The 22,789-nt window shown below is 36.7% G+C and overlaps 1 protein-coding gene across 8 annotated transcripts in view; it reads right to left on the bottom strand.

Annotated features, from left to right (window-relative positions):
- Positions 1 to 263: 263 nt before the first annotated feature.
- The window catches only part of Tcf12 (transcription factor 12), a 363,012-nt gene continuing 340,486 nt past the window's right edge, over positions 264 to 22,789 (bottom strand). For 3 of the 8 annotated variants that reach the window (XM_010641272.1, XM_010641275.3, XM_019210152.2), the window contains 8 exons: positions 22,138 to 22,211; positions 21,110 to 21,181; positions 19,919 to 20,125; positions 13,484 to 13,598; positions 12,377 to 12,539; positions 7,076 to 7,308; positions 4,453 to 4,606; positions 264 to 1,624 (listed from right to left, as the gene is read on the bottom strand). In XM_010641272.1, coding sequence (XP_010639574.1) covers positions 4,464 to 4,606; positions 7,076 to 7,308; positions 12,377 to 12,539; positions 13,484 to 13,598; positions 19,919 to 20,125; positions 21,110 to 21,181; positions 22,138 to 22,211 — 1,007 coding nt within the window. In that variant the 3' untranslated portion in view covers positions 264 to 1,624; positions 4,453 to 4,463. Of the gene's footprint in view, positions 1,625 to 1,650; positions 2,360 to 4,452; positions 4,607 to 7,075; positions 7,309 to 12,376; positions 12,540 to 13,483; positions 13,599 to 19,918; positions 20,126 to 21,109; positions 21,182 to 22,137; positions 22,212 to 22,789 lie in introns of those variants that run through there. The other 5 variants (XM_010641273.1, XM_010641276.3, XM_010641271.1 and 2 more) reach the window with 4 other exon arrangements.

Below are 22,789 nucleotides of genomic sequence, written 5' to 3'. Positions count from 1 at the left end.
GATGTAATTGGAGAATATATGCAAATTAAGCTAACCAAAAAGTCCACTAAGTTCACAAACAGTTGATTTGTTAAGAAATCATCCTGATTGGAAGATCTGAAGTTCTGCCTTAATTGTTTTTGTTCTTCCAAATTAACAGAAATCTTTGTTACATTGTGATTTGGGTTCTTTCTTCTGTGTGCTGATTGCCCTTGCTGATGTTGGCTCTGAGAATTACTAAGCCAAGACAACCTTGTTTAGCATGTGTTTCTCTCCCAGGTTTGTTGTGGTGGAAGACAGATTTTATGGAAGTTCAAAGTCATTATGATGTCTTAAAAATTACTACGAAGGATTAGAGAGGTGCCTAGTTAGTGCACAGTATTAAGATTAACTGACAAGTACTGGTTTAATGCTAATCTGGCTCATTTTGGGATAGGGACTGATTAAATCACCCACTGAATTCTCCCCTAATCATCCAAATGATAGTGAGTAAAAGTAAGGAGAGAGAAACCCGGTGACCAGGGTTCTTGGACTCCATTAGGTAATGAACCTCAGAGTGGTGTGTTCGTTTATCACACTACCTGCCTTGGTGACTACTGGGTCTTGCTATATTCACCATAATCACGGCCTGAAAAATCATCTTTGTACTTTAAATGAATTTTGTGCTTACTTACAGCTAACACTTTACAAGTACTATATTATGTAGTACTTACTGCTTGGAAAACAAAGCAATTTCCAAAAAGTAAATTCTTCCCTTGTAATTTACACTTCTTGCTATTACAAGCTTTACTATCAAACCTAGAAGCTTGAAAAGTCTTGGTATTATTAGAAATAAAGCAATATTTATTTGTGGGAAAAACCTAGGGAAAAATTTCCCCTTTTAAAATCTTAGCTAGGCTATGGTCACAGATGGTCTCTGCTCACCACTGTGGGTACATGTGCCAAGCACAGAGGGCCGTGTGGATGATTCTGGACTGTGACCATAACTATTCAGATTCAGAGACCAAATGTCACACCCACAAAGAGAAAATAAAAATGCATGAAAAATGAGAAAATGCTATACCAAGTAATATTTTCCTATTTCATGGAAAACACTATTCATATGGCAAAAGGAGAGGAGAGGGCAACAAAAGACTTTTCCCTTCCTTTTTAAGACACTCACAGGTATGCCGGGAATGCTAAAGGCCAATGGTTGTCACTGTTTTGTTCTCTGCATGGGAACAGCTTTAACAAATGCTGGCATCAACCTTTTCCCTTTATATGTAGACCTTACAGTTCCATAGCAATAAATAAAATTTGTAGTTACAATGCATTTGTCAATTCAGTTTAGGCACAAGGCAACTTCCACGGTGAGTGGAGAGATCGAGACAGTCTCTGATTGTGCAGAAGCGATACACTGCTTGCAACAAAATGATAGGTTGCAAACACCTCATGGGTTGACGTTCTATCTGATGAGCTTCCTATCTTCACTTCTGGTGGAAGTGTCGACCAATTGCTTTGATCGTAGGTACATTTGAGTTTCTTGCTTCAAGTGTTTTGTTTTTTCTTCTCCCTCCTGTCAGGTTTGTATCTTCAGATAATCTGAGTTGTCCAAGTCCTTATGAGGAGAGGTCACCTTCTATCTAGCCTACTGATAACTCTGGAACTACAGTGGGGAGAGAACAGTACCAGTTAGTACTTAACGGTTACAAATGAATACCACCCTTGCCCAAAATAAAAAAAGCTGGCGTTCCTCATTACACTTAGGTTTTTGATAAATTAATATTCTGTTAAGGGACTAAGATATTAGTAGTCCTCCCTTATCCAAAAGGAATATCCCCTCATCCAAGCCTAGGCAACACAGCAAGACTCTAATCTGGGGGTGGGGGAAGCCTACAGTAAAAGGCCAGGTAGCTTTGACTCTCTTTTCCATCCCTAAGAGTTCTATACTGTGTTAACGTGCCCAGGTACTCAGCAGACGCCTGAAACTTTGGATAGTACCACATCTTACGTGTACTAACTCTTTTCCCTATACATAAGTACCTAGGATAAAGTTTAACTTATAAATTGGGCACAATGAGGTGAACAACAATAAATAACAAAATACAGTAATTAAAACAATACACTAATGAGCTGGTGCTTTGGGACCATTACAAGATAAAACAGAGATTGTGTGAACATAAGCAATGCAGCAGTGCGAGATAGACGTGATAATCAGCCCAGCTGCTAAGTGACGAACAGCACACCGTGTGGCTACACTGCACAGAGGGAGGAGTCACATCCCAGGGAGGACACAGTGAGAGGGCTCATTACACAGAATGGCATGTAATTTAAGATTTGTACTTTGCTTACTTCTGAAACTTTCCATGTAACATTTTTGGACCATGGTGGACTTGAGTAACTGAAATCACAAAAAGTAAGCCTATGAATAAGGGGAGAGCATTCTGACACAGTTTTACCTGACATATGTGTTAAGGTTTTTTTTGGTACTGGGGATAGAACTCAGGACCCTGTTCTTGCAAGGCAGGGTTAGGGTTGAGCTCATTGCCACTGAACCAAGCTACTGGGTTCTATGAAAGTTTTGGCATTTATGCAAACTTTAATTTTAGCCACATTCACAGTGGCAATGCGTGAGGTGTGAAGCTGTATGTATTCACTGCTCACCAGTGGGACAATATCAAAACCTCTCTACCATTGTGTCCTACTCACCAGGCCATGCTCACAGCAGACTCCTATCTCCTCCAGACTCAGGTTTCTGTAGGCAGGCAATAGCCCACATTTACTTTCATACTGGCATCAGTTCTGTTCCTCAGGATACCCTCACTGAATATTTGGTTCAATTATTTTATTAAGAAAATTTTCGTACAAACTCTATACCTATGAATGTTCCCAGTGTAATACATAAACACGAAATGTTCTATTTTAACCACTTATAATTAAAATAGTTTAGGAAGAATTTTAACTTTCATTCTCTTATTAAACAATTAACACAGTACCAGAACTCTTAGGGATGCAAAAGAGTCAAAGCTACCTGGCCTTATACTGTGTCCCCACCGCCCCCATTAGAGTCTTCTATGTTGTCTAGGCTGGTCTCAAACTCCGGGACTCACCTGATCCTGACAGCCTACCAAGCAAGCTGGACTTCAGGTGCACATTAATGTGTCTGGCAAATTTTTACAGTTTTTAAACCAGTGGTCATTTCTTTGCCATTCTGAATTTAGCAGTGGTTTCTATCATGCCCAGTATCTTGCTGTTTTTTATTTAAAAAATATTTAGGAAGAAAGGGGCCAAAAGGGAACGGAAAATGGGAGGGGTGGGGAAAGGAAAGAAAGGAATGGAATTAATATGCGAAAATAAAAACATGGAAACAAAGTCTATGTAAATAGGGAGGGATGGAGGGGTTGAAGGGAGGGCAGGGGAATGGGAAAAAAATAAGAACCAAATGGATTATATAAAGGTACCAATTTCCAATGATGAATGTCATTATATGGTACACCTTAAATGTACCAGTAAAATTAAAAAAAATTTTTAAAGTTAATGTATATTTTTTTGCAACAAGGTCTAACTACAGAGCCTAGGTTGGCCTTGAATTCACACTGATCCTCCCGTCTTGGCCGCCACGTGTTCATCGTCACACTCAGCACATTCTTTATTTCTTGAGGCAGGGTTTTGCTATGGAGGCCAGGCTGGCTTTGAACTCACTATGTACATGGCCCAAGCTGGCTTTGGACCTTTGGTAATCCTCCTGCCTCATCCTCTCAAGTGCTGGGATTATAGGCATGTGCTACCATGTCTGACTCTTACTGGCTTTAATCTGTTCTCCAGTTCTATAAAGAACTAAAGGTTATCAGGTAAAGCAGATTAACTACCTTTATAAAATTAACCACTTTCAGCTGTATTAAGATCAAAAGAATATTCTTCCAACAAATACAGCTCCACCAGGAAGAAGGCAAAGTACGGTGACTCATCATCTAACATTTGTGCATCTGTTTCAGGTCCTAGAGCAGTAGATGATGTGTTCAAATGGGGAAGGAACTGCATATCACAAACTGACACCTCTGACCCAAGTGACACATGTGACTCAAGTGTGTGAAGGAGTCATGATAGAGAAGACCCAGCTGACCAGCGGGAGACTGCCTGATGATGCAGTCAGGCATGTCTGAGTCGAAGGGTGTGGATGATGAGTGGGAGCAGGAATGTTTTCTGGGAGATGAGCCATGGCCTTGTTTTCTCTTAGACTACAGTGACATTCACAAGTACATGAGATCCTATTTCCTTATAAACCACAAGATATCAGCATGCTTTGAAGAGAATAGTAATTTGGTATAAAATGACAATGATTACACAAAAGCAAGGCAAGCTATCACATCTCAAATTACACATGACCTTTACAAGGATCAATGCCCATGAGAGAATTCCATTCAAAGGCTTTAAATCAACTGAAGATGGATCTTAAGTGATTTCTTTGTATTTTCTTCTCAAATCCACACTTACCTGGCTGATGTTTACATATGACCCATAGGGTTGGTAGTTTCACTAAGCCCAGGATGGGCTCCTGGCAGCGTGGTTGGTGGCTCTGCCGATACGGCAGAAACTTTTTCTTCTTCCCTTCTCTTAAGGCAGGCTGCTTTGGGGTTAAGGTTCCTCTCTAAAACAGGAAAAAAGAATCATTATTACGGCGATTAAGGTACAAACAAGGGACTGTAGGTCTTGAGTTGAGTAAGTTGTTACTTTTTCTTTCTGTGGGGATCACTATCTCTGTGATTTCATTTGCATACAAGACAGCACTAAAGGAGCTTTCTTAGTGACCAGTCTGAGGATGCAACTCAATGTGAAGGCCCTGGATTCAATCTTCAGTAACGGGAAAAGAAAACCACTACTTCCACCAGCACGACCACCACTGCCACTTGCTGGAGATAAAATCTAAGACAAGACAGTGGCTACAACCAAATTTTGAAGGTGCTGCCAAAACTCTGCCTGTGCAAAGGTTCTGTCCGGTAGCTCTCAGAGTACCATTCAGAGAGGCTTATTAATTCCGGGACCCTATGATAAAGATGAAAGCTTTGGGCTGCAGGCCTTGGGTGTAAAAGTAGGACAAAAGTAGGCTATACCTAATAAAGCTACAGTTCAGTGTATTGGTTCAAACTCCAAACAGTGAAAGACTCCCTAGAGCTTTCAGAACTGGATAAAAAGGTCAGAACCCATAATTGTGATCACAGGAAATTAGGTACTGGACAAGCCCTAATGCCATATACTCTCAGATGCAGCTTTTCTATTCCAGATGCCATCACTGCAAAGTCAAGTGTTACAACCGTCTAAGATCCACTCAGGATGGTGCAGCTAGTACCTTATTTCAAACACAGAACTATTCCTCATGTTAATGACTTGGACTTGAGTAGGTATCTCTGCTCTTAAAAAAGTTTTCAAAAACACAAATGACCTTGTATCTGGCTCTAATGTACTGTGGAAGGGAAAAGGTATGCTGGGATAAGTCCTGGCAGCCCTACTGGCAGACAGTAACACTCTCACATCTAAGATGCAGGCAGCAACTTTAACAGCAACTGGCTGTGTGGAGTCAGGTCGGAGGACGAGTGTGCCTGATCTCCTGGGCACAGGTGCCTGGCCACCTTCAGATTGGACAATGGTCAGGCATGGTGGCTCACACCTATAATCCCAGCACTCGGGAGGCTGAGGCAGGAGGATCGTTGTGAGTTCAAGACCAGCCTGGGCTACAAAGTGAGTTCCAGGTCAGTCTCAACTACATAGCGAGACCCTGTCTCAAAACAAAAACAAAAACAAAAACAAAACAAAACAAAAAACAGAGTGGGACAATTGGTGTCAGCTATAACACAAGAAGAAAATCTGTCTGGTAGAGTGATAGTGGCTCAAGGAACTGCCACTCCCACCACAGATGAGTGCATGGGCAATAGCCTTTCTATGAGCATTTCAAGGAAGCCTGTATCTCCTTCAAGATTAACATTTCCCTTTATAGATACTTTTTGATTTTATAACAAGACAAGCAATTATATGGTTTCAACAGTAGGTTGGTTACCCACAAAGTAAGATACACATCACCCTTATATGTTAAATATATTGCAGGGAAGTAGATGGGTGAATGAACTATTACTATCTTGTTTTGTCTGAAAGTTTGTTCTTGTTCTGATTTCCTAAGCCTTTTTTCCCCCAAATCAGAACTGAGAGCTCATGGTTAGAATTTTCAGCAGCTGCTGATTACTACAGTTTTACGAATCTTTTTCAAGTAAGATCTAACATAAATAAGGAAGAATTTTTCTCAGTGAAGAAAGACTACTGCAGGGCCTGGAACTCAGGGCACCATTTATGAATTCCCTGCAACAAAGCTTCAGGGCCGGGGATGTGGCTCAGTGGTTTGGTGGCCTGCCTTGCAAGCGCAAGGACCCGAGTTCAATCCTTGGTACCAAAAAAACAAAAAACAAAAAATCTGCAATAAAGCCTGGGATAAAAGAGTTAAAACTTTGGTAAGATATGTAGGTATATACCAAAATATAAGCTCAATGGTGGAACCTCTCAAAAGCAGGAAGCTTCTATTATTTGATGAGCAGCGTCTAGGATAGAGCGGACAGACAAGGTATATGATAAATGAAAGTTAAACAAATGAAGTTTTAAAACTTCTTAAAGATTCCAATAATCTTCAAGAAAAACAAAACAGGCAATTGCCTAAGTTAGCAGTGTGTGAGCCTTTACAAATCACACTCTGGCCCTCCGAGACAGACACACATGCCAGTGCAGGTTAGCCGAGGCCATGATTTTCAGAACTAGGGTCAGCAAAGAAGCCAAAGACCTTACTGATATGGCTCTTAACATCTGGCAAAGCCTTCAGGGGTCATAAGCAGGCATCCTATTAACCAGCAGGGCCTTGGAGGTGCTCTACAGGAGAGCAAGTACGGAAACAGCAGGGAGATGGGAAGGAGCAGGGAGGACAGGCCAGGGAGAGAGAGAAGAGCAGGGGAGACAGGGAGAAGGAGTGGGGGGGAGGGAGGAGAACTTATAAACTATACAAGTAAGGAGCAACTGGAAACAGAAATGTCTGCTCCACTTGTGGGCAGAGTGGTTGTCTATCTCTGCTGGATCTACTCACCTCTGACTTGCTGTTCTAAGCTAAGGATGACGGCCACTGCCTGATGAAGAATGAGGAGTTTTGTTTGGGGCTTTTCACTCTTCAAATGAAGCTGACACATTCGGCCAAGCTCTTTGAATGCCTCATTAATATCCCGCACCCGCAAGCGTTCTCTGGCATTGTTGGCCATTCGTCTTTCCTTCTCCCTTTCTATTTTCTGTTCTGGATTTAGATCCTCATCTTCATTAGTACTACTGGAAGACAAAATAACAACAATATCTGTTAGCTTCTCTGTAAGAAAGATATGCTGACTGTGCAAAATTACGGTGTGCAAAGATGGAGGCAAAAATTCCTAAATAGGAGTAACAGCTTCACTTAATATAACTGTGTATTTCTTTTTTTTTTGGTGGTACGGGGGACTGAACTCAGGACCTTGCACTTGCAAGGGAGGTATGATGCCACTGAGCTAAATCCCTGGCCCCAAGTGTGTATTTCTTTCCAGTCTTTCTTTAATACACACATATAATTCTATAGTTGAAATACATACACTTTAATGCATTTTTCACTGTACATGTTAGCATGAAGAAATCTCCATGCTAGTGAAGGTCTTCATAAATACAGTATCAACCACACAATGTTTTGGCACCTTGATATACAAAATGTGATCCACAGATCAGCAGCCTTACTGCAAGCCTATTTAAAGACACAGATTCTCACATTTTATCCCAAACATATTGATTCAGAAGTTGCATTCACATGTTTTTGTTTTTGGTACGAGGGATCGAACCTGGGACCTTGCACTTTTGAGTCAGGTGGCAGAAACACTGAGCTAAAGCCCTGGCCCCAGAAGTCGCATTTTAACAAGACCCCTAGTTGACTCACAAGCACAAAGAAGTTTGAAAGCACAGTTCTAGTACAAGGGGTTTCAATACTTTAACCTCAGCTTTTGAATATATTTGCAGCAGTCATGTGGTCAGAAAGAAGAAAAGATCAAAACACAGATTAAGAGAAGCATATCAGAAAATGGCCATTTTTCCTAAATAGAAATATTGTCATCAGTAGTGATGACTATGAAATATGGGAGAACTGGAATAGTTTTGTGAAGGACAAATTGGCAGAATAAATTTGAGACCTTAAAATGTTTATTACTTTTTGACTAGCAATTCCAACTTTTAGAAATTTTTCCTAAGGATAACTAGAGATGTAGACATAAAGTTTTGCTCTAGAAAATAGTTTTAATGAAAACATGTTATAGTACCTATATCGATAGTTATTTTTTAATACACATGGCTATCAATAAATAAAAAGCATTCTATGAAAAAATTCATAACAAATGAGAGAATAACAATAGTTAATACACTGTGTGCCATGATTTTTTTCTTTCCTTCCTTCCTTTTCTTCCCTCCCTCCCTCCTTTCTGAGACAGAAGTATTCCAGGCTGGCCTTGAACTCACAGTGATCCTCTTGCCCCAGCCTCCTGAATACCAGTATCACAGGTATGAACCACCATGCCTGACCTATGATCTTAGAATGGCCAAAATGTGACATGTGTTGTGGTGCATGCCTGTAATCCCAGCACTCGGGAAGCAGACATAGCAGGATTGCTCTGCGTTAAAGGCCACCTTGGGGTACACAGTGAGCTAAAAGGTGGGGTGTTATTCAGAGTAAAAGTCACAGATCAAAAAAAAAAATCTCTCTTACAAAAAAGAAACTAACAGATAATAGCACAATCTGCAACAGCTAGATCTTAGAAACAGGGTATATGTCCATCAAGAGATGAATGGGTAAAGTACTATGCTGTAATGAACGAGGAACTTGAAGCATCTGTAGGCAAATGCATGCAACTTGAGAACATGATATTAAGTAAAATAAGGCACACAAGCTTAAATATTAGAATGGTTTCTCTTATATGAGAAACTCAAAATATGCAATTCCCAATTCTGTCCTGTTGTTTCAAAAATATTTCAATATAGCTTGGCATGGTGGCACACACCTGTAATCCCAACACTCGGGAGGCTGAGGCTGTGAGTTCGAGACCAGCCTGGGCTACATAGTGAGTTCCAGGCCAGTCTCAACTACATAGTGAGACCCTGTCTCAAAAAAAAACAAAAAACAAAAATTCAATATATACACTACTGTTTCATTTGTACTACTAGTTTCTCTTAGTTAAATGTACATAGGAATTTATATAAACAAAGTTTATCACAAAATTATTTATATTAGCAACATACTAGAATCCAATAATAGGATAATGGTTAAATAAATCACAGTACTTGAGACAATGGATTACCATGTGGTCTCTAATGCACAAGTTGCAGATTACACTAAGTAAAAGAAGCCAGCCATGCAAGATTACTGTATGATCCCATTTGCATGGATTTCTAGAAGAGACAAAGCTCTGGTAACAGAATGATCCATGAATGCCAAGGACAGGGCTGACTACAAAGAGGAATGAGGAAACTTTCTGGGGCAGTGAAAATATTCTGTACCATCAAAATGGTAGTGGTTATGTCTTTTGCAGTGGTCAAAAGGAAAAATATAAAAATTTTAGGTATATATTTAATACACATTTTGTCAAAGGATAAGCTTGTACACTTAAAATTCTAAGTTTTATCAGGTAGGAATTAAGTCTCAATAAAGCTGGCCCCAAACAAAAACACACTGCAGAAAATACTCAGGACAAGTGAAAAAGCTAAAAATACACTGCTGAATGGAAAAAAAAACCCTGAAATTGTAAAACTAATGTCTAGTTTAATTCTAATTTGAAATTTATTTATGGAAAGAGTCCTTAAAATATAAACAATGTATTCATTCTGGTTAGTAAGATTTATTGTGATTTTTGTGTTTCTCTGCATTTTTCCAAATGAAAAGAGATTACATAATTAGAGAAATAAAATTTGAGGAAGATGTTTACAATAACTTTTAGAAAATTCTATTCCCATTTCAGAAATAAATTACTAAGCACAGCTTCCCAGAACCTTGAAATAATGTGCACAAAGAAAAGATGTTTTCATCTCTTCTCTAATACTTCATTATTCCACAAAGAAGTATACAGTGGTTCTTAGTAGCTAATCAAGAATTACATAAATCCATTCTTTTCATAGTAGAGAGTCGCTGGCTTTTTAACTTTAATGGGGCCTTAAACCATCTGGTGCAAGGGTGTCCAAACTAAGCTACTCACTAGTCTCTCCAGGTACACAAGAGACAGCTTCCCAAGTCCAGTAGTAGAGAGGCTGGACCCAAGCACCTGTATTCCTAAAATGTCCCAGGGAGTCTGTGTAGCTCTTTTGAGAAGCCTGAAAAACTGAGGAATCAGTTACCTTCTTCTTGGAATTAGTTGATGGCATAGTAATGGAAAACCAGGTCAGTGCTCAACAGACGCAAACCTGTATCACATACCAACACTACCATCACTGAATTGGCTACAGTGCCTTTAGTCAGTACTTACTGTCAGCCAGTGTGCAAAGGACTTCACATGCATCATTTTCAGGTTATTCCCACAAGAATATGGTCATAAGGCCTTTTAGAGGAAGAACTGGACTCAAAGAACTTTGATAACTTGTCCAAGGTCAATAGTAGGTGATGGTACCATGATTTAAACCCAGATTAGCCTAATTTTGTCCAAAAGTGATCCCATATCCTATTAATTAGCATTAACCTATTCTACTGTCTCTCAATTTCTGATGACCAGTAATATGGGCTGGCAAATCATAGTCTGTTTTTTTAACTAGAATTTTGCTGGCCCAGCCATGCTCGCTGCTTCTGTACACTCTCAGGCTGCGTGGTAGAAACCAGGACCCGTGACAGAGACTCATCGTCCACAGAGCCTACAATACTCACCCCGACTCTGTTCAGAGAGAAAGATTCCTGACTCTTGAGATGGAAGTAAAGATATATGAGAAGGAAACAACACAAGTAACTTTCCTTAAAGTTCTTTCTGAATAATAAAGAGGCCTCAAAGTAGCGGCCTCTGCATACCATTATCTTGTTTTTTTTACTTCTTTATTCACATTCCTCAGTTGAATAAAATGAATTAAAATGATAGCAATTAGGACCTTAAGAATTTATTTTTCCCAAGAGAAAATGCTTAGCTACTGAAAATAGCAAGAAAATCAAAAGACAAAAGGACACCTTTAAAGTACGTAAATGAAGTCAGGTGTGATGGTGCTCACCTGTAATCTCAGCACTCTGGGAGGCTGAGGGAGGAGGATTTCAAGTTCAAGCCCAGCCTGGGCAATTTAGCGAGACCCTGTTTCAAAGGGGGGGGAGAAAAGCTGGGAGGGAGCTCAGGGTGAAGGCCCTGGTTCAATCCTTAGTACCAGAAAAAAAGTATATCCATGGTAGAAAGGACTATGCTACTTCTTTCAGTCATATCTACCATACTCACTGTAAACTGTGCACCATAATACATAAAATGTTTTAAAACATAAGTATCTGTATGTTACACATACACATTATTGGCAAATGGGTACATGTAGTATATGTACCACAAATACTACAAGAAATCATCCTAATTTTAATTAGACGTAGAATAAAAATCTGAATAATCTAGAAATCATCTGAAACTAATATACTATGAATTTGTATTCATACTTAAAAGCAAGGTCAAATCTAATTTTTAGAAAACTTTACTTGACAACTTCAGTTTACTTGGGGTTCTTTTTCCTTCTCCCCTCCCCAAATTACTGTTTAAATGAGGAGCTAGTAAACTATGCAAAGGGCCAGATGGTAGATATTTTTAGCTTTGTGAGTCATATGGTTCCTGCAGCAGCTACTCAAATTTGCCAATGTAAAACAAAAACAGCTGTAGGCAACACAAAAACAAATGGATGGGGCGGTATTCCAATAAAACTTTATTTATAAATATAAGTAACAGGCTATCTTATATTAGCCCATGGGCCATAGTTTGCTGACAACTAGTTTTAACTATACAAGAATCTTATGACTTAATTAAGTCTTAAGTGAATATACAAAATATTTATTGGCCGAATGTATCTCTACATCACATAATTTAACTAACTATAGCTATTTTTCTTGATTGTCTCATAGATTGTAAGCAACTTGAGGCAAGTGATATAATTATTTTTTATATGTAGATTCTAAAATGGTATTATGGTAAAATGAAAAACATAATTTTGGAGTCAAATATTTATATTTTTCCTTGTAGGCATAATGTGAAGATTAAACCAAAGAAACATAAATAAAAATCCCCACACAGTATCCAGAACACACCTGGCAGTTCATAAACACACAATTCAACTTCCCAAGTCTTTCCACTTGTGACAAATGAGTTAAATTTAATACCTGGATACTAACAAATACCTTGTTCTGCCTCTAGATGAGACCTTGATATCTTTTTGGGAGGACTCATCATCCGATTTCATGTCATCTGATGAAGGAGGTTCATGCAGGTTCTCATCTTTCTCTTTATTTTCAGTCTTGATTTCTGTTGGAACAACAGTTCCAGACTGACTTTGCAAGCCACCTAACAAAGAGGCAGAGGAAACAAACAAATAGATTCACTTAGGAATTCCAACTAAGGGGGTAAAAAGCTTCCTGGATGGTGAATATCCTTAGTTGTTACAAGGGGTATGATGGAAATGTGAATGTGCAGGTTTACTGCTCAAAGCTGGAAAAAACACGTGCAAACTTTTCATGATTTTATAACATTTATATTTAAAAGAACAAGGCCGGGTCGAGGATTTAGCTCAGTGGTTCCACTGCCTGCCTCACAAGCACAAAGTCCAGAGAAGTTCGATCTCCAGTACCAAACACAAATAAACAAACAAATAAAGAACAAGGCCAACCATGATTAACCTAGTGCTTACTTTCAGGCACTACTTACCAAGTAACTATAATTACAAGAAACTTGATGTACTTTAGAAACTAACTTCTAAGATGCTGTCAAAATAAAGGAAATGAACATTTTCCCAGATAAAACACAAAACAGGCATCATGTTTAAATGTAAATGGGAGAACTTTATTTTGATGATGTTACTATTACCTCTATATTTATACTTACTTATAAGCTATATTGTTAACATTGATAGCAACTTGTTTTTTTAAATCAAAATTGTCTCTCCAATTAAATTATAATCTTTGAAACACCAGGTTATTAATATACTTAGAAATAACTCTCTTATTGCCCCTATGGATCATGTAGGCTCACTCACAAGAAGTAACTGAGTAAAAGACATGACAAAAGCAGGAACAGGTAAACACAGCACAGATAAAGCTACTGTCTGTCAGTAAGTACCCATTAGTATGCAGATGGAACCTAGTATGTCCCCACACTCATAGCAGCATCAGCATTTGGGATAGCCCCACCCCCCCTGGATTCTGATTCACAGATGTTAGTCCTACTCTGAGAAAAGTGACAGTATTTCAAATGGTGACTGCATTGCCGCTAAAAACTGAAAATACAGCTACCTCTATAGTTTTCTTGTGTTTTATGGCTCAGGTCTGTGCTTGAAGCAGCGACGGTACTAGACAGGGCTGAATGATTGCCATTGAGACTAACAGAATCTTCCCGATGAGCTCCAACCTAAAGCAAAAACAACAGAAAAAGAAGTCAAGACCTGTCCCTTTTTTTGAGGTGTGGGGAGAATTGGGCCTTATTATATTTAGCCCATGCTGACTGCAAATCCTGGGCCTACAGGATCTTCCTTATCGCAGCTTCCTGAGTAGCTGAATTACAAATACACATCCCCTTTACCCAGGTTGTCTAAACCCTTTTCCTGGGTTTAATTCACCTGAATTTAGCAACATTTTTTTTTTCGGAAAGCAACATTTTTCTGATGCCACTTTTCTAGCACAAAATATGCCTTTAAAAAAAGTACTATCGAAATTTTCAAATTCCACAAAGTTTTTTTTTTTTTTTTTTTTTAATGAGAAGCCAAATAAGCTACTAGAGATAAAGTGTTGTTTCCTATAAAGCACCATATATTAAGGTCTGTTATTGATCCTACATAAATCCCAAACCGTATTTTATGTACTACCTAAACGCTGGTATATTAAAATATATATGACCTTGTATATAACAAAATACTGCTATATTCCAAGTACCAATAATTTAATGTTGGCACCTCACAAACACATACAGTATCTTAGTTTTTCTTTTTCTAACAGTTCTCAATATTTTTTAAGAGTGGCAAAAGCAAAACAAAATTAAAGTAACTTCAAACAAAAGTTTGCATTGCTAGGCAACAACTTTAAGTAAATGTACTGAAGCTATATTAACTGGAAATAAACAGGCAATCATGCAAACATGACCACGTAGTTAGCTGTCACTGTATTTTCAGAAAAAGCTTTTTATTGCCTGGAATTATAAATGAGAACCACTGTTCTTCAGTAAATCCTTCAATCCTCATAAATTGTCAGTGTTGAATCCTCTTCAATAATTAATATAGCTTATCTTTTATGACTATATGAATTTTACTCTGAGAAGTATAAATATTCCTATGAAAGTTTATCCTTTGGTTTTCTGTAAGTGAAACAAAAAGAACCAAAGTAAAATTTTAGGCAATGCAGGTCATTTGGCTGTACAGTTGACTAGAATATATGAGTTTTTCTACCAAACTTTTAAAGAAGCATTTGCCTTTTATCGTTATTCTTATCTTTAATGCATTCTTTAGAAGTCCATATAATGATTCCACTGCTTCTTTTGAAATTACCAGAGGATCAATCACTGCTGACTTGATTGTGACACTGCTCGTGTGGATATTCAAGGACTATGCCCTAAAAACCACATACAAATCATCGTGGATTAGAATCATAGAAGGGGACCATAGAAATGACAGATGACTTCCAATCCCCTTCTCACCAGAGTAAGTTTTAGCTTTGTATTTGCCCTTTCTTCTAAGCATTTGAAAAAAATGTGAAGGTGGGGCATGGTGGTACATGCCTATAGTCCCAGCACTGTGGGAAGCTGAAGCAGGAGGATCACAAATTTGAGTTCCATGTGGCCAACTCAGTAACTTAGCAAGACAATGTCTCAAAGAAAAAAAAAAAGGGTTGGGGGAAGGTTGGGGACATACTTAGTTTGGTTTCATTTTAGTACTTCCCAGAACAACCTGAAAAACTTACCCTTATAACCAATGAAGAAGTGGACTAAAAACCTTATTCAAGAGAGAAATTTATTTTTAAAATGTTTCATGAAATCCTGTCTCACAGGCAGACATCCTGGCAATGTCTGTTCTTAACACAGAAGGGTGTCTTCCTAACTATGAGCTACTCACTAATCTACAAGGAAGGTCAGTTCAAAATCCATTTTATAAAAATAGAAGTGGGATAAACATACATAATATATAGCTACAACTTTAGAAAATACAGCTCAGAACCTTAGAAGGCCAGGACTATTCTAAAGATAAAATATCAGTAAGACAATTCAGATTGGCTCAGGAAAATTTTGCAAGTTGAAACAACAATTCAGATTTCTGTCTGTATTTATTACTGTATGGACTTCAAACTTACCATAATCTCTGAATATGTGCTAATTCAGTTTTTAGCTAGGAGTTAGAACTATCATACTAAGTAATTTAAAAAGAAATAGCCTTTTAAAACTTAAATAGGTTTATGTTTTATATGTTATACATGTTAACAATTTTATAGTTCTGAAGGACAGTACCTTTCAACAGTAACAATTGAATTTTTACTCAGGTGAAAATGGATCTGCTACATTCTTATTTCTTTTTACTTTATTAGAATGATTTTTTTTTATTTCTCTGGAACTTATTAATAAAAAATATTCTATCACCTTGAAGAAAAGCTTGGAAACACAGAATTATTATCTAAACAATAAATCTTAAGGATTCTGTCTTCCTCTTAAGGAAAATCAGGAAGATTACTTGATTTATTTTGGAATATAAATTCCAGCAAACATTTTTGTCTCTATGGAATATTACAAACTAAGAACTTTCTCACACCAACTTATATTATCCGGTTCTAAAAGCAAATTTTAATTGGCATACATAATATAAATGTAAACCTTTAAAAAATAGCCTCAGACTGGCAGGAAGCTTGAAGTCTAAAGTATTTCATGTCAATGAACTTAGCAGGAACTTTTTCTTTGTAACATGATTCACCTTGCAAATGGCCTCATATATTTCCTGGAGAGTTTCATAGTTTAACTGTTTAACAATTTCACTGTTTAACCCTTACTTTACACTGGCTCTACAACTTCCCTTTAATCTGCTGTTGTAACCAAAAGGCTCTGCCTTCACACACAACAGGTGTACAAACAATTCTTTGAGTCTGGAGTCTGTTGGGCTAGCCAGATAGGATCCTGTTTAATTGTCCAGCTTGTTAGCATACAGCTGACAGGCTGCCTCGACTGAGGAGTAACAGTGAAGGCAAAGCTCTTTTCTGCTATGCTTTAAGTTTCAATTATTATTAAGAGCCTCATTTCAGAACAGAAGGCCCATCCTATTAAATGACATCATTCTGCATACGGAACCTTCATAATCTATGTATGGCTTGACTTTTGTTGGAGCACCAACAAGGGACTTGTTTGCATTTCACCCAGCCAATGGCCTTAACACTCACAATGGAAACATGTTAAATCTAATTAGCTGATGAATAAGAGGTCTTGTGAATTAAGGGACCAACTGAAACTACTCAGTATGGATTCTCCTGATTTTGAATCTCATTCTAGTAATTTGTTCAATTTGTACTATTTACTGGATACTGATGAAAATCAATCAGTATCTTAATCTATAGGTGAATTAAAGTTTTTATATACTGTCCTACTCTAAGGTATGTTATTTAAACAGAGGTGTTATTACAGAAACTGGGTAGTATACAAGTGTTATGCTTCCATTTTAAATGATGCTTCCACAAATGCATAACTCCTCTGGTTTTCAAACTTTTAATAAGCTACCATTTAAAACAATTTTTAATTATAAAACGTTACCAAAATCTTTATAAAGCACTAAAATGCAGCTTAATCAAAATAAAAATTTAAGAAATTGCCTATTTAGGGGAAAAACTAGGTTGAAATAGTAACAAGGCAGTCAACAGTAAAATACTCTATTCAGGTGAAACTGACATTTTCTACAATATACAAACATACTACTAAAATTACTATTCAAATGGAAAATAGATTCTAATTTTGATAAATAACAGAAATGCTTAAGTAATTTTGAATAAAATATGCTATTTACCTAAAAACAAAAATCTCCAATAATACAAAAAAAAATTAAAACATCTTGATTATATTTCCTTAGGGTTTTTAATGAAACCAGAAGACCTCATACATGGAATTCTACACAGTTTCTCCTTCATCAAGCTTCCACTGGTATATAAAGATTCTAATCTGTTAGGTTTAAAATTGAAATTATAGCCTGACTGAGGAATAAGTGAGCATTTTGTTAACGACAAAAGCATTATCATAAAGCTAAGCTCTTGCTGGGCCTTGTTATTTCAATATTTCATCCATAATCAGATGTGATGTACAGTAACTTTGTACTGTTGAGACTTGTGTAATGCCCAAATGAAAATGATTCCATTCATTTTTCAATTTTCCACTTAATTTTTCTTCCTGTTACCAGTTTATTCTAGAAGTTTATTCTTATACTAAATAAATGGGAACAAATCGAAAATCCAATGCTGACATTACAATAGCTTCAAAAAGTCTGATTTTGTGTTTTAAAATTAAAATGACAGAACAGGTTCACATACTACAGTGTTTGACAAAAAGTCTTGAGTTTTACATTTGTGTAGGCAAATAAAGGGAAATCTATAAGAATACTGAATAGGAGGAGAAAGTAAACAAAATCTAATTCCATTAAAAAAATAAGTATGAGTATGCCTGGTGGAGGCAGCACATGGTATCTGGCAAAGTTGCAACAGGCGTATGCCTCTCAGCAAGGATGTAAAAATGGAAAACAGTACTATATCTTGATAGATAACACTATACAATAGCTTGGGTTTATTATTCGTGGCCTTGATGATGCTCTAACTATGCCAGACCCATCCAACATCTCACTAGACCCTTTTCCTAGACTACTTTGTGTTTTTTCCCTTTTTTAAAGGACATTTCTAGCAGTTCTTTGATTTTCTGAAGCAAGCAGGCAGAGACATCTGTAGATGATATATTAGGAGCTACCCAGTAGTTGGGAGGTTGAGGCAGGCGAACCACTAAGTTTGAGACCAGTCTAGGTAATTTAGTGAGACATTGTATCAAATGAAAAAGAGCTGGGAATGGAGCTTAATAGTAGCCTTGGATTCAGTCCTTAGTATATAGCACCAAACCCCAGCCCCCAAAACCAAAAAACCAAACCAAAATACCCAAGACTTCATCTACCAGTCCTTTCAAAATGTACTACCTTTCTACAGGACTTTGGAGGACTGGATTTTGAAAAATCTCTTTTCTTAATCAAGGCACACCGAAGTTGGTATAAACAACTTCCCCAAGACAAAAAAAAAAAAAGTTCCATTTTATGTTAACTCCACATTTAGTTGGGAGGAGATAGCTCTATTAAATATCACAACAGATAAATTGGAATAAAAGCAATGAGCTAACAGAAAAATTATGATTAAAAAAATAAAAATAAAAAACAAATGCTGCAATTGAGACCACAATGGGACCCAGTACAATGATTTTTAAGTTATTCTTCTAAATAAGGATAAACAGCACATTAGCAAATTATTAGTTTGGTATTCTAGATTCATATTTGCAAAATGCCATCCTACTGATTTATAATACCATTAAAATTAATTTATTAATACTACTAGTAACTACCTTTATATTTCAATGAACTTAATAATTCAAAAATATTTCCATAATTATCAGCCTATTAAACAGCAATAAAACCAATTTTAAAGGAGTATAAATTTCAAATTTTCCTGATATTAAAAAACAACAAAACAGCATCTTTGTGGAGATATGCTGGATCTGGTATCATCACCAGGCAGTACAAAACACTAGTCCTACAAGTCAGGCAGCCTTGTTTGATGTTTACCTAGGGTCTTCCAAATGAATATAAAGGGCTGACTGACGCTTGACTTTGGAAATCTGGAACCAATCCTATTTTATAGAACATACGTTTTTGGCAGTTGGGACACCTAATTATTTTGATGGTAAGTGACTTTTAGCCTTGATCACTTTGCTTATAGCTAGAATTTATTTAATAGAAGACTATTTCTCAGCATGCAGTGAACCTCAAGAACCATGCCATAAACATGCAAACATATGGTATTAATTAAATAGCAGGTTCAAAAAGAATTTCACTCTTTTAAAAGAAAATCTGGATAGAAAATAATGTAAAACATTCAAAACAGAATTTCTGATGTGTAAGGGTTGTAGGCTTACCCTGTCCCCACAAATTACCGTGTTTTTTCAAAGAGGGATTGAATTATTTTATTCTCTTGTGGGAGTAATCTAAAATTGCTTCTTTACTTTATTACTTAAATTATAGCTGTTCTTAAAACTAACCCCCCCCTTTTATTTCATCTGCAAATAAAGTTTAAATTTGGGCTTGTACAAATTGAAGTTTCACATTTTTTTCTGCTGTTGAAGGTAGATTCTAAAGTACAATAAACAATTTTCCTAGAATAGAATCCTTGAAATACAGTCTTGTTTTATTGCATTGTTATTCAAACTTCCTGCCCACTTTTTCAAGGCACAAACTGTTGTGCCAATCCCTACACACTTGGAAAAACAAAACCCAGGTTTCAAACAGCTAAAATGGCATCTGTACAAGTTTTCTTCTTGTACATACTCATAGCAGGACTTTCTGGGTCAATACTCAACCCTAGACAATAAAGGAAACTTAAAAGCATCTTTTCACCTTCCTTTCAAAAAGAGACTCTTCCCCAAAGAGTTCATGGAAACATTTAGAGCAGCAGTCTTTAGGGCTATTTTACCATTGAAGCTGATCGATTGTTTGTAACAAGGCTTGATCCTCCATAGTTTGAACTGAGGCTTCCAATTGGTGCATTATGGGATGGTCCCAATAAACTGTGAATATCACTGTGACCAGTGGGTAAACTGGTGGAAGGTCCCACAGCATGGTTCCGCAGCACGTGGATAGCATCATCCAGTCTGTCCAAACGATCCTCCATTCGAGACTGCTGTAAGGATTAAAACAAACATGGAGGTCACTGCTAATATCTGTTCAATTTAACAAGCTGTTATGTTTCTTATTTTGGGATATGTGAAAGACTGCAAATGAAATAGAGTATCAGGCAGCTTCAAAACCAACTATCTGCACTACAAAGCAACAATAAAAATAGAGGCTACCCGCAGGCTCAGAAACAAACTTTCATAAGAGAAATTTACCAATCTGCTATGAGGGTATTTCTTTTAGTTTCTATAAAAGATGAATGGTATTATAGTCAATAGGGCAACATGTTCAGGGCCCCTTATATCTACCAGGAACTATTCTTATTCCCTATTCCTATTCCCCAGTAAATTTTCCTGCTCTTAACCTCAAAAAAAAAAAAAAAAAAAAAAAGTCAATAAAAAGAATAAACTATAGTTTAATGAAAACGATGTTAATTTTGGAAAGGGTCCTCAAACCCATCAATTTAAGTTGTTTTATTTTAGGTGAATAAAGTATACCTATCTTTATTGGTAAACATATCCATATATGGTCTTTAATAAAAGTGAAGAAATGACATTGTCTATCTGTGGATACACACATACACAGGCCCCATACACAAACATATTAGAATTTTAAAAATCAAAAGCACATGCCAGCAGAGCTCTTAGAAAAATCATTCTTGGCCAGGCACAGTGGTGCATGCCTGTAATCCCAGCACTCAGGAGGCTGAGGCAGGAGGATCACTATGAGTTTGAGACCAGCCTGGGCTACATAGTGAGTTCCAGGTCAGTCTCAACTACATAGTGAGACCCTGTCTCAAACAAAACAAAACAAAACAAAACAAATCATTCTTAACAACATAAGTGACAAAAGTTTATTCTTACATATTGTTATGAAAACTAATGGTCAAATATTCAATTTTAAGACTCTGGAGTCTGTACAGATTTTAAATAGGTAATGGAAGGATAAGTAAGTAAAACACAAAAAAGGCACCATCTAAAAGAAATAGTACCTCACAGACATCCTTTAAGAAGGACATTGCATCCTGCAAATGCTCGTGAAGTTGCTGCTCAACTCGATTTTTCTGGCAAAGTCAAGACAGAACAGGAGGCAAAGCACAGGTTAAGATTAACTCCAAAAGAGATGAGAAAATAGCTGATGTGCATGTTGGCATAACATGTTAGTAAAGTTAACACGGAGATCTGAGAGACCTATGTGTATTAAGGTATGAGAAGGCTGGAATTTAACAAGGAAGTTGCAAGGTTAGCATCTAAATAGTACACATTGCTTATATTTGCTTGCAAAATACACAAGAAGAAAACTTTCCCTGAATTTAAAATGTTCTGTTAGTCACAGAAAAAGAACACTTCCATTTGCAAAATGGAATTATTAAATGATAGCATGTTTTAAGCATTCCATTAGCTCATCTTTATTTTGTTTTTATTATACTTTGTAACTGTGGGTTACAAATTTAAGTATATAAAAGCAACAGTAGTTAACATTCTACCACAATTTCTTCACCCTCTGGTATTTAAAAGGTTTCTTTTCTGTCTAATTTGTCTGGTGGGCAATGTTTCCCTTGTATGATTTGCACAATATTTCTTAGTTATAGGAAGACATAGAAAATAACATTTCCATGACAAAAATAATTGATATTCACTTAAAAATTTAAATGTAATAAATGTAAAAATGTAATAATATGTTCATACGATTTTAAAAAGTTTTCCCTTATACATAAACATAAAAGTATAGAAAAGCTAAGCTCAAGATTTGTCAAAGAAACAGGTCTTACAACACCATTTAACACCAGCTGTCCTGATACCAAAAGCCTGATGCCCCCAACAACAGATGGCAAAAGGCACACTCAGTATGTTTTTTTTTGTTCAGCTAAATCAGGCCATTTGTTAGCAAAGAATTTGTGTAAGGCTATCTTACTGTTTCTTCATTGTTACCCAAGATTAAAAAAAAAAAAAAAAGAACTTCAAATTATGTATAGATAAAAGTCTGTAAGACTTGTAAATATCTAGAAAAGGCTCTTACCAGGGAGTGGAGTGAATTTTCATAGGTTGGGGATGAAGGAGCTTGCCCTCCTGGTCTAGGCCACTGAGTGGTACCTGTTTAAAGCCAAAAGCGCCCAAAAGTTAACTCAGCAATCTTGACAATGCTCTGAGGAAAAAAGTCATAATTCATAAATAAATTCACGTGGAAATTTAAAAAAATTATAAAATTTAAAATGCCTTGAACATAGATTGGTTACTTATTAACCCAAAACATTAAACAAAACAAAATTCATTATCTTTCATTATCTGTCATCACAACAGCACAGGAAGCTGAGAAAACAAAGAAAACAACTATACCAGTTACTTTCAAGTTTACATATCCTTTAGACTTTGTCCATATGCATATATATCTTGAGAAAATGTATTCTAATGTACAGTTTTTTAAATGCTATCTCATCTCCCCTCCCCATCATGGTTTTACAATCTTTGATAATACTATTAATTACTATATTAATATTTACCTGTATATACTTGAATTTGCTTAACCAGCTATTACCTCATCATTGGAAATGCTGGGTGGTGCTAATTAGTTATGATGAATAGTGCTATAAAATCATAATTTTTTTCTTGAGAAATGCATGTTTTCAAGATAAGTAGCTTTCTCAATTAAAAGGTTACATACAAATTTATAA

This window comes from Fukomys damarensis, unplaced genomic scaffold (genome assembly GCF_012274545.1).
Source record: "Fukomys damarensis isolate Sample0158 unplaced genomic scaffold, DMR_v1.0_HiC HiC_scaffold_25, whole genome shotgun sequence".
In the NCBI taxonomy this organism is placed as follows: Eukaryota; Metazoa; Chordata; class Mammalia; order Rodentia; family Bathyergidae; genus Fukomys; species Fukomys damarensis.
The sequence above is the reverse complement of the archived record's forward strand: the minus strand, read 5'-3'. Positions and strand labels throughout refer to the sequence as shown.